General features: G+C 49.9%; 1 protein-coding gene across 14 annotated transcripts in view; it reads left to right on the top strand.

Moving 5' to 3' along the window:
• The window catches only part of SVIL (supervillin), a 270,082-nt gene extending 261,230 nt beyond the window's left edge, over positions 1–8,852 (top strand). For all 14 annotated transcript variants that reach the window (XM_075550348.1, XM_075550351.1, XM_075550346.1 and 11 more), the window contains 4 exons: positions 2,873–3,016; positions 4,407–4,531; positions 7,668–7,823; positions 7,916–8,852. In XM_075550348.1, the coding sequence (XP_075406463.1) occupies positions 2,873–3,016; positions 4,407–4,531; positions 7,668–7,823; positions 7,916–8,002 (512 nt within the window). In that variant the 3' untranslated portion in view covers positions 8,003–8,852. The remainder of the gene's footprint in view (positions 1–2,872; positions 3,017–4,406; positions 4,532–7,667; positions 7,824–7,915) is intronic.
• Positions 8,853–12,244: the final 3,392 nt, after the last annotated feature.

The raw sequence follows: 12,244 nt of genomic DNA, 5'->3' as shown, positions 1-12,244 counted from the left end.
CTGAGGCTGCGTTTCTTGTCAGTGAAGAACAGGCTGATTCGGACACAAACTGTTTCGTGTCATTAACTGCATCTTCGTAGTGTAACATCTCTTAGCCTACTTTCTCCCTGTGCTTCCTGTTTCTGTTAAACCTTTACTCAATCAACAGTAACAAGAAGACAAGGTAGAACGCAACAGTGGCAGGTCTGCCGTCTGTAATTCTCCAGACTGGCCTTCTGTCTTGTTGCTTCATAGTCCCAGAGGACTGCCTCTGCTCCAACCAGCTTTGCATCCTTGACAAAAAAGGAGGCAGCGGTGCAGACAGCAGCAATAGCCGTGTCTCTCCCTTTAGTAGAGAAAACGCTAACCCCAAAGCCCCCAGCAGACATCTGCTTACACACCATTGGCTAGAGCTGTCACATGACCACCCCAGTTGCAACGCAGCCTGGGGGAGCAAGTGGTTCGCTCTTCACGCCACTGTAATGTGAGCGACAAAGGGAGGGTCGTAGAATGTGAGGGCAAGTCAAAAAGCCTTGCTACAGGGTTCCAGTTCACACATGCAATGGTTTGCTCCAAATAACACCTTTCTGGGCAGACCTCTGCAATCAGGGGACGGCTGTGGGCATGTTCTCCCAGTCGCACATCTGTTTTGTTTTATTGAGGTGCCTTTTTCAAAAAGAGTATCTTTTGTGCCATAAGGATGAGGAGCCAGTTGAGGTTAGGGTCAGTATCAGTTTTAAAGGAAACTCAAGCGGCCATCTTTCCAAGCTTTGCAACAAGTTTCCAGGATGGCTGTCCAAAGAAAACAACAGGTGGGTCCAGGTTCTAAGGAAAGCCGGGAAGCCCTCAGAGATGAATTCAGGACATGGAGGACAGATCAAAGGCTTCAGGCACCCGTGAGTCAAAGGACTCAGGGCGATCATGGGGCTTACTCGGAAAAAATTTTAAGCAAATTAAGAAAAAGGCCAAAAAAGCTTCACCATGGAATGTTTTCCCACCACAAAAATGCCCTTGCTCATTCTTGGTGAGTGACAGGGGCTGTCCTGTAAGAATTTCCTTGGGAAACATTACCCTTCCACCCTCTTAGCCCAGCCCCAAACTCCAAGAACATTTCAAAGGAGCCTATGTGAGTCCTTCAAGGATGGCCAAAGTGCCATCCTGAGGCAGAGCCCACAGGATTCTTGGGAAAGCACGGGGACCTCAATGGAGGCTATGTTGAGAAACAGCATAGCTTCACATTTTGGTATTTTTGTTTGAATGGGGTTTTATCATTTTGTAGCAATGCCTCTGACTTACGCTCAGAGCTGCTGGGTTTACTAAAGCGTGCTGTCATCTCAAGGCTCTAGAGCAAGGCCAAGACTTCAGCTAGCCCGTGTCTTCTGATTACAAGATCAAAATGGGACCCCCCCCCCCCCAAGGCTACGGCCACCAGAAAGAAATCTCTGTGCTCCCATTGACTGGAGAGTTACAGGAAAGCAGGCTATATAAACATTCCAAGCCCTCCCCTGTCAAGAGTGACATCCGTGATCTCTGGTTTGTTCTCTCAAACATTGTGAGCACCTGGAGCGACACACTTCCCCTTCCACCCACGGCGCAGGTCACTGCCTTCTGGTACCGATCTCTGGACAATATTAGCAAGTGCCTTCAAACGGCAGTTGTCACCACCCTCAGCAGCCAGTGGTTCAGGGTGGGTTACTGACCACCAGGGGGCTTGGAAAAGATGTGGTTTTCACAGAATGTTGAAGGCAGGAAAGGACTCTGTGGGAAAGGATCAGCCATAGCAAGGGTCAAGAGCCAGCTTGGCCCACAGGGCCGGATTGGTGCACTTCCCAGTTTTAAATGTGCTCAGAGGTAAAACTTGCTGACCCCTCAGTCACAGTCCTGGCCATACCAGAGAGGGGCATGGCTTGCCCACAGGGGGGCTAGAGTAAAAGGAAGAAAAATGTCAGGAGAGGTGCAGGAAAGGGAAGAAATCCAATCATATATTATTGCTCCCTGAAATCTTCCTCAAAGTGGGACAAGCCAATGTAAATCTCTTGGCTGTTTCAATGATTTTATCTCAAAAAGTCAGATTTGTAGGGTCTTCGTTTGCTTGGGCAGCTGTAATAGCACAAGTGAGTGGCTTCACCGAGCAAGAATTTATCTCAGTTTGGAACCTACAAGTCCTAATCCAGGCACCTGCACCAGGGGTAGGCCCGAGAGTTCGTGGCATCCCTCGGCTCATAGGCAGTTCCTCTCTCCATCTCTTCCCTCTGCTTGTGTCTGTCTCTTCTGCTTTCTTTATGACAGATCACTCAGAAGTGATTGTGCTTAGGATCCACCCTGCTTCCCCATGCACTCATTAGCGTAGCAAAAGAAAAGCCCTACTCCAAACAGGAATTACATGCTTACTAGTCCAGACATGGGGATCTTGCCATACCACCACCACCCTTATTACCAGGAACTGATTCTGATTCACAGCTACCCTGTACAGGGCTTCTACAGCCCGCTCAGCTTCTCCCACCAAAACATTGGCGGGTGGAGAGAAGCGCAGATCAATCCACAGTAAATCCCCAGCTTTCTCATTCTGTCAGACACCCAGATGTGTGGGCTCTAGCACAAAGCGACGATGCAAGGAATCTATCTGAATTGCTGAGGTGTCACCGTTTTCTTATCACCGAGTATGGGGTAGCAGAGCCTGTTCTTGAAAAACTGTTTAGTAATAATAAGGATAAAAGGCAGAGAAGCGTCCCTGGGGCCAGGGGACAGGAATCAATTTGCCCTTTTGCCCCTGAGTCCATCACCAAAGGGCCTATTCCTGCGGCTGCCTCAGTGGCATGGGAGGGAGGGCACTGGGACCTGCGGCTGCCCTGCCGGAGCTGTGACCCTCTGGTCCCGCCCTGTGGCCCCGCAGCACTCTTCCTCGTTGACAATCATCATGAGGTGTACCTCTGGCAAGGCTGGTGGCCCGTGGAGAACAAGATCACCGGCTCAGCCCGCATCCGCTGGGCCTCGGACCGGAAGAGCGCCATGGAGACGGTGCTCCAGTACTGCAAAGGTGAGGCCCCTGGACCAGGGTGAAGCTGCGACCGCCGCATGGGTACCGGAAGTGGGCTGGGTCAGAGGGCAGCTAGGACACTGTGTGGACCGGAAGTAGTCCTGAGTCACATCGGGACCTCCAGTTGAGCCGGAAGTAGGCTGAGGGCATGGTCCAGGTGAACCGGAAGTGGGCTGGGGCACGCTGAAGAGCATGACCCTCCCGGAAGGAACTAGCAGGGGGACAGCAGGACCCTGTGGGGACTGGAAATGGGTTGGGCTTGGGGGAGCATCGAACTGAGAACCCTCCAGGCCAACCCAAGCATCCACTGTGCGCCATGCTCCGTCGTTCCGAGAGGGGTTCCCCGCCACCTTGGTTCGAAACCCCTAGAGCCTCGGCCTCCACATGCCACGCTCTCCGAGGAACCGAACCCTTCGGAGTTGTTGAAAAGCCAATGTTGACCTTTCTATCATTGGTTAATATTTTTAGCGTTCCTTCCAAAGAGGAACGGGCCCTGATAAATTCCCAGCGTTCTTGCAGCGCTATCCCCTAGAAATTGGTAGTCTTTTTTTTAAAAAATGAAGGTGCCAGCCATTCATTTTTTACCAGAATGTTAGTGAGGTTTCAGCACTGAGCTTAATCTCACTGAAGTGCACAATCGGTTCTCTTCTTGAAAAGCTCTTTAGTAAGAAGTAACTGATTAAAGTTTCCACCAGACTTCTAAAATTCTTGATGGCGAATATGACAGCGGGGAGACCCACACAGAAACCAGGCAGAGCGGCTCCCCCTTTGCAGGGTCCAGCAGCTGGTGAGATTCAGGCAGCACAGCTGGCTGTGAGTCCCTGCCCCGGGTTAATGTGCTTAACTGCTAACCCAAAGTCTGAAGGTTTGGCGACACCAAGTTGCCATGGTGGCTGTCTTCGTGGAAACCCTAATGACACTGGTTTAAGCACTCATTGGCTGCCAACCAACAGGTCGGCAGTTCAAACCCATTGGGCCCACCTCAGAATAAAACAGACCAACTCCCATAAAGATGACTGCCTTCTCTGGCCCCGATGAGTCAGACCCACCTAGGGAGCACAGTTCTTCTCTGACACATATTGGGGGTGGGGGACAGAGTGGGAAAGCTTTGGAATGGATGGCAGCTAAACTTTCTGTTAGAGTAATGCCAGTGATGTGTATCAAGTAATTCTGTGAGGGAATGTGCTGGGAATCAGCTTTGTTATGAGAGCCTCAGACGTGACTTAAAGTGCCTGATCAAAAGTGCCAAACGACAATAAATGAGATTTCCAGGAAAACGAGAGAGAGAGAGAGAGAGAGAGAGAGAGAGAGAGAGAGAGAGAGAGAGAGAGAGGCAGAGTTGCTGGGCCCACCCTAAATCTCCTCACCTTGCCATTCTGTGTCACCACAGGAAAAAACCTCAAGAAGCCACCTCCCAAGTCATACCTGATCCATGCTGGTCTGGAACCCCTGACGTTCACCAACATGTTTCCCAGCTGGGAGCACCGGGAGGACATTGCCGAGATCACAGAAACGGTGAGCACACCAGCCTGTCCTTCCGCAGCCCTGTCCTGTCATGGAGACCTCGCTCTGCCCTGGGGACGACAAAAGGACGTGCTCTCATGAGGAGGGACCACTGCAGGCCTGTTCTCCCACACCACCACCCATCACTGCATGGTTCTGTCCACAGTACATTTACACTGTGCAGATGACAAACTGCCACGGCCTCTTCCAAATGAAGTTCAAGGGCATAACTGGCCATATCATGTTATTGTGCTCCCTGTACATAATGGGGAGGAGGGGTGTGTCAGCCGTGGACACTATCAGGAGCCCTGGTGGCACAATGGTTAAGTGCTCAGCCGCTAACCAGAAGGTTGGAAGTTCAAACCTATCAGCTACTCTGTGGGTGGAAGATGAGGCTGTCTGCTTCTGTAAAGATTTTGGCCTTGGGAATGCCCTGGGGCAATACTGCTCTGCATCAGAATCGACCTGACAGCCAGCTGGAGGTGTTTGGGAAAGGGGATTTCTGAGTTCTGCTGCATGTCTGCTCCATAAACACCACCATCACGACATTCAGTGAGTGCTCGTGTGCCCCAGGCACCGCGCCAAGCACTTCCTGTTCATGATTACATTTTTGCTTTTTACAATTACAAAAGTCTATTTAACGAGAAAATCGAACATGAAAAATATATGTAGCCTTTTTTTTTACACTGTAGTAAAAGGTCCTTTGGAGAGGGGTCGCGTGGAAGCTCCTGGTGGCTCTGTTGAACATAGCCGCTACTTAAACTCACTCCAAGGCTTCCAACAGGCTGATACGATTGCCTCTTATTATCCCTATGACAATATTGTTCTGGGGTCATCTCCACACATTCATCTATCACAAGATTCAAAAAGGAATCAAATGCCCAGAGTACCCTTGGGTACTGCCGCTGTGTAATTTCACAACGGTCACTTCTTGTCCGTAAATGCTTTCAACTCGGGCAGATGAGCTTTGCTCATTGTGCCTTCTCTGAAGGTTCAGCGCTGGCTGCCCTGAGACACCACTTTCTGGTCATCTTCCTGCCTCACTCTTAGAAGAGTTTTAACGTCCCTGAATGACCAGTACAAGAACCAAGGGCCGGAAACACCTTGCCCAAAGTCTCAGTAATGGAAGAAACAGGGCTCAAACTCAGGACTCTCACTCTCATGCCAGGTCCCCGGTCCACCCCGTCACCTGTTGACCAAAGGGAGACTGGCTCATCTGGACTTTCCAGTTTACTGCAGGATGATAAGGTCCCCAGAATAACCTAGTCCCAATTATAAGCACACAGCAATATCCAGTCCCCAGGTTAGTATTGTTATATTGCTAAACAGCCCCCCCCAAAAAAAAGGGCAGTGGTAAGAAATGAAACCAATGCTCATTGAGCCAGTTCCATATAGAATACAGTAGAACTGCTCCTTCGGGGCTCTGAGATGATAGAGTTTTATAGGACTGATGGCTTCATCTCTATCGTGCAGTACAGCTGCTAAGTTTGAACCACTGATGTTGGGGGCTAGCAGCCCAAAACGGAACTCGCAGTGCCATCAGAGCGACTTTGTCAGGCTGCTGTGAGGTTGTTGGGTGCCATGGAGTCAGCTCCTACTCACGTCGCCCTGTGCACAGCAGAAACTCCACTCAGTCCGTCCCACCTTGCCCAACATCCTCTTGTTTTCCACTAACCCGTTACTTCACCGAGCGTCCTGTCCTCTTCTCTTACGCTGCCACCTACACACCTGCTGCCGTCAAGTCCATTGCAGTTGAGCACTTTACCTGCGCCACCAGGGCTCCTTATAGAGGCCATAGCGAACACCGGAATACAGTGCAAGGATGGCCTGACACACCCTTGAACTTAGACTGGGCAGGGCAGTGACACTGCCCTTTGGGGCACAGTAGAACTGCTCCCTGAGTTCCTCAAAGCTGTAAATCCCTCCTGCAGCAGACAGCCTCATCTTCTTCCCACCCCCACTGCCATCAAGTCGATGCCGATTCGTAGTCACCCAGCAGCACAAGGTAGAACCGCCCCTGCGTGTCCCCAAGACTGGAACACTTTGCAGGCGCAGAAAGCCCCATCTTTCTCCCAGGAGCGGCTGGTGGTTTGAAACTGCAGTCGTTACAGTTAACTCTTGAGCGTAAACCATAAGGTCAGCTCCTCGAACCCAAATGCCTGGCCCGGTGGCTGTGAGTCGGAACCTGCTTGAGGGCAATGGGAATCCTTAGGGAAGCAGACTGCCGCATCTCTTGGCCGCAGTCACATTGGCCTTGGGGCGTGGGGACCCCATGCACAGCTCAGCGTAACCTGCGCAGGCCCGAGCTGGGTCCCTGACTGACTGCAGAGCAGACTGCTGTGATCAGTGGCGTTTGCACTGACAGGTTTGCAGAAGTCAATCGCCAGGACTTGCCTCCTGGTCTGTCTCATTCTAGAAGTTCTGCTGAACCTAGGCAGCCTCTCAGGAACACGCAGGCCTCCACTGACAACTGGGTGGGAGCTGTGCATGAGGTGCATTCACCGGGGATGGAACCTGTGTCTCTGGAATGGGAAACAGAAATTCTCCCATCGACCACCGTGTTGGTGTTTTAAAGAAATGCTTTAGAACAAGTCTTAGCATTTGGATATTTCCGGTGTTTAGACACCAGATTCGCACGTGGTATTCTCTAAACTCTTTCTGGCAGCCCAGGAGCCGGAATTGTCTCACACTTGGTGGTAGCGACAGTAAGCATTTAAAATGGGCACCTGCCGAGCTCAGGGAGACTCCTTTCAAAGTCATAGCATTCGCTTCCTTTTCTGAGAAACAAAGGCTTAGTCCCTGCCTCTGGACTGATGCCAACACAGTGTGCTCACTTGTAGTTCAGAGGCAGAATTCCCACCTTCCCACACAGGAGACCTGCCTTAGATTCCCAGTCAGTGGACCTTACGCACGGCCAGGAGTGAGGCTATGAAGCTGAACTATTTGCTAGATTAGGAAGCAAGGCGTGCCAGCTCACAGCCTGTGCCCACGCATGGGCATGGCGAAGGACCGGGCAGCATCTCATTCCACTGTGCATCAGGCCACAGTGTGCAGGGGCCACCTGGGCAGCAGCTAATGGCCACAGGGATCCCCAAGCCCTTGTTGAAACCTATTCCGACATGGGAGTTGAGTTCTCTGCTCTTCCTAGGACACAGAAGTTTCTAACCAGATCACGCTGGTGGAAGACGTCTTAGCCAAGCTGTGTAAGACCATTTACCCGCTGGCCGATCTCTTAGCCAGGCCACTGCCTGAGGGAGTGGACCCTCTAAAGCTTGAAATATACCTGACGGATGAAGACTTTGAGGTAGGTGCTTCTGCAGGTGGGGGAGCAATTAGCTGGCTCAGTCTAAGGGTCCCCTTCACTCACCTGCTGGCCACGTGCTTCCTATTCCTCAGTTTGCACTAGACATGACGCGAGACGAGTACAGCGCACTGCCTTCCTGGAAGCAGGTGAACCTGAAGAAAGCCAAGGGGCTGTTCTGAGCGCCGCTGCCGCCAAGAGCTCACTGTGGAGGAATCGCCTCTGTCACTTTCAGTTGGACCAGGAAATCGGAGACTTGATAGTTGGTAATTTGGGGGTTTTTTAGTCTCTTTGTTTCTTGTTTTCTGGGACTGATATTTCAAATATATATATATATTTTTAATCCAAGTTTTCAAAACCCGACGTGATCAGCGTTCTGCTTGTCCTGGAGTTGTGTATTTTGTAAATGTTGGAGAGAATTTGTCGGGAAACGGTGGGTCCGGTTCTGCAGGTATTGATACTCGAGTCCTTGCGGGGCGGCGCCTCTGCTGCCACGTGTCCGGTTGCTTCACCTAGCCCCTGCCTCCTTCTTCCCTTTAGAAGCAGTCCTTCCACATAAAGTGTTATTTTGATAGTTTGTGGATTCTAAAATATATATATTTATATAAACACCATATAAATCAAGTCTGTATTTAACAAAGCAATATGTACTTGTTCACTTTGAAGATCTTTTCTTGGTGTCAGATTTTCTGGAGAGGTAGATGGAGTTGCTTCTGCTGAGTTAGCTCTGCCACTAGTATGTATCTTCACCCACACATTCGGAAGCGTTTCCACCGGCATTCGGGATGACTTGTTCTGAGAACTGCTTCCGGTGCTAAAATGAACAAAGAATTTGTACTTAATGACATAGATCCAGAAGAATCTATGAATCAACCTATCTACCTTAATAACACCCCCCAAAAATGTATAGTGCCTTGTTTTTAATGTACAGTTTATATACAGAGATGTTCGGTCTGCCTTTTTGACGACGGTTTTGAACATGAGCTATCATTTTACTCTGAAGCGAGAAAATAAAGACATCTCAATTTCTAAGACCTGTTGTAAACCAGTAGACTGCCGTTTGTTTTATTTGGCTCCAGAATAAAAAAAGCTTCAAAATAAACACAACAACTAATCGATTGGTTCACATTGAGTCCCAAGCATATTCTTGGTTAAGGTTCACCAAGAACCAATATTTCACAATTAAATATTAACCCTTGTGATTTTGGATTTTGTGCCCGGCAAGGTTTTATACAAGGCAGTAAGATGAACTACACAGATATTGGCCCATCAATGTAGTTCCAGGTCCTGTATTAAATACTTAGTCTTTAGTTATCTAACATTGCTGTGAATTTGTGTGTGTGTGTGTGTGTGTGTGTGGCATGAAACATATTTCCTCCCAATTCTTAACTTTTGGGTCCAGATCAGGACCTTGCCATATGGATTCCTTCCTTGGGCCTCTCTCCTAGTTCTGGTCGCCCTTTGGTTAGCACAATGCCTAAACCACAGCGCCCCCCGGGCTCCTTACAACTCTCACATGCACTTCTCAAATCCAGGATTGCAGTGCTTTTCCCCCCCTTCTCCTCCTACTTCTTTTTAAGTGAATACACAAAGCACTTTGTTGGTGGTGGGAGTCTTAGGTGGCATCAAGGCAATTTGGAATGAGAGCTCCCCCATGTGATGGGCAGAAAGAACTGCCCTAAAGGATTCTCTTGCCTGAAATCTTTATCACAGCAAAACTCCAGCTCTTTCCCCTGTGGAACAGCAGGGGTAGGAGGTAACTTAAGTTGCTTTCATCAGTGGATTGGTGTTAATACTAATATTCATGACCTCAGAATTATCCCAGAATGCTTTTAAAAGAGTGAAAACCTATCTGCTTTAACTACTTCTTTTGTGTTGGTTTATTGAATGAATCATGATGGTTTGCCAGTTGCTGTAGTACTGAAAGCTATGCTACCAATACTGCAAAGAGACTAGGGGGAAAGGCCTGGTGATCTGCTCTGGAAAACTGACCAGTGAAAGCCTACGGATCTTAGCAGAATACTGAGCCTCCCAAGTCGGGAGGCTTTAAACCCAGTGACCACACAGTCAAGGTAAGTCAAGGAGCCTAGAGATGAGGCGGGACAGGGAAACAGTTGGCTCGGGCATATGTGGGGTTGCCCGAAGCCCGAGCCAACTTGACAGCAGCTAATCACAATAATTAGTTTGCTTTAACATTTTATTGTGACCTAGGTGAAGTTTTACTAAGCAGATCATCAGTCTTACATTGAACAATTGATAGCGTTTTGTTTCAACTCACCCATTGCAGCCCTCTCAACATATGATCCATTGTTCTGCTCTCTCCCTGGGCTCGCTGTTTCCATCCCCTCCTCCTCCATTCCTAACCCTCCCAGCTTTGCCATTGGGTAAACACTGTGCTCTGGGTGTCAAGCCATTGCTCATTCTACCACAGGACTGGGTCGGGTATGGAGGATCAATACCAGGCTGGCTTATAGCAGCAAGTGACCTTGAATCTCCCCCACCCGTGCAGAGCTGACCAGAGCTAGCTGAAACAACTAGCAGTGAGTGACCTTGAATCTCCCCACACATCTGCGGTTCTCAACCCACCACTCTGTACCAGCCAGTACGGCCCGTTTGGTTCAGTGCCTGCTTTGTTCTCGGCCCGCCGCTCTCTGCACCAGACAGGTATACACTCGGAACCAGGAAAATGCCTTACATTCCAGAAGCCCGGACATACCTGTATCTCCCAATCCTTGACTACTTTACCTTAGATGGACTCAAGACAGCCCAGTCACATGTTCCCTGGCCATATAAGCACCACTCCTATAGCCTGGGGCACGATTCCCCCGACCCAGACACTGGACCGTGGGACTTCGCCCAGGCTGGGTTTTTCTCCCCAATAAAGCCTGTGTGCTCTAATTCGACTGATTTGGTCTCTGGTGCCTCTCGACTACCTTACATTGTTGCAGATCACCTGAATAAAGACCCCCTCATGGTCAGGGGCCAACCCCCTCCCCCAAGGGACTCTTCTACAACCAAACCTCAGTGGTAAAGAACAGCGCAATCAGTTTTGGACTCGGGTAAATCCCGCCCTGCCACCTCTCTGTCCGAGCCTACCTGTCCTGTTTTGTGGCAGCCGTGCTAGGGACGGCTTTCCGCTTCCATTCAGGACCCTGTGACCTGAGAGATGTCTCATTAGCAGGGGACCACCTCCGTTTAGAGTTTCCTCTAACACGGGAGATGCCTTGTCTTGGGGGATAACTCTCCCGGGTGTAGGGGCATCATGGGCAATACCGAGTCCAAAACTAATCACCCCCTTGGACTGTCTCCTCCTAAATTTCTCCAAATTAAAATTTTCCCAAAGCCTCCGTTAAAAAAAAAGGCTAGTCCTTCTGTGTACCACCGAGTGGCCTCAATAGCCCTTAGACAATCAGTCTAGGTGGACTTCCAAAAGCACTTTTAATTTTGGCATCTTCACTGACTTGGACAATTTTTGTCACCACTCAGAAAAATGGTAGATAATTCCATATGTTCAGGTTTTCTGGAATCTGAGACTGCCTGTCACTATGCGTCCAGTGTTCTACTTCACAGGTCCTTTTAGCTAAATCAACTGAAAAAAAGCATGGCGGCGAAATCAAAACTTAAAAATATCCCCAACTTTTCCTACCATACCCTAGCACTGTCCTCTGCACTTACTGAAGAGCCAGACCCTCGGTCTCCCACCTGGACCGATTCCTAATCCTCCTCCTCCCTCCCAGCCTCTGCCACCCTGCCACAGCCACTCCCCGTCCCTTCGCCATCCATCGTCTTCCCCCTCAGCTGCTGGACAGCTCCAACCCTCTGCTCAGGGTTGCCCTTTCGCTCCTCCCTGTGTCAGCACATACCCATTCCCACCTCCTGCCTCTTAGAGAAGTAGCAGGAGCTGAGGGTGTGCTACGGGTCCGTGTTATGTTTTCTCTCCAAGACCTGCCCCAAATAAAAAGGCAACTTAAAAAGCATCCAAGTTCGGTGTATAACTGTCACACAGGATGATACCCAAATCCACTGCAGGTCGCCAAGGTAAACAGCCGCGGGCATGTTAAAACAATGTAGGTTTAAAAAACGTTGGCAAACAAGCTGAATCCGTAACTTCAGAATAAGGATTGGCTATAAGGACTGGGGCACGAAGTGGGAAGGACCTGGCTCATGCCGCTGCCCACCCCTGCCCGCTGCGAGACATCCCCAACCCCTAATCCCCGCCAAAAAAAGGGGGGGTAGAAAAAAAATGGCAGCGACTCCAGACAGCAGGTGCCCAGCTGCGCTTAAAACGTGGTGAAGAAAGCTGATGGTAGAGCAGCCAGTCCACAGAGAGAACAACATGGCCGGCCCCACTATGAGAAATGATGCCAATCAGTGACTAAGGGCGATACAGGGGACTGCACCGGAGACACAGTGTGGGAATTGCA

The sequence above is a fragment of the Tenrec ecaudatus genome, chromosome 5, assembly GCF_050624435.1.
Source record: "Tenrec ecaudatus isolate mTenEca1 chromosome 5, mTenEca1.hap1, whole genome shotgun sequence".
NCBI lineage: Eukaryota > Metazoa > Chordata > Mammalia > Afrosoricida > Tenrecidae > Tenrec > Tenrec ecaudatus.
The sequence above is the reverse complement of the archived record's forward strand: the minus strand, read 5'-3'. Positions and strand labels throughout refer to the sequence as shown.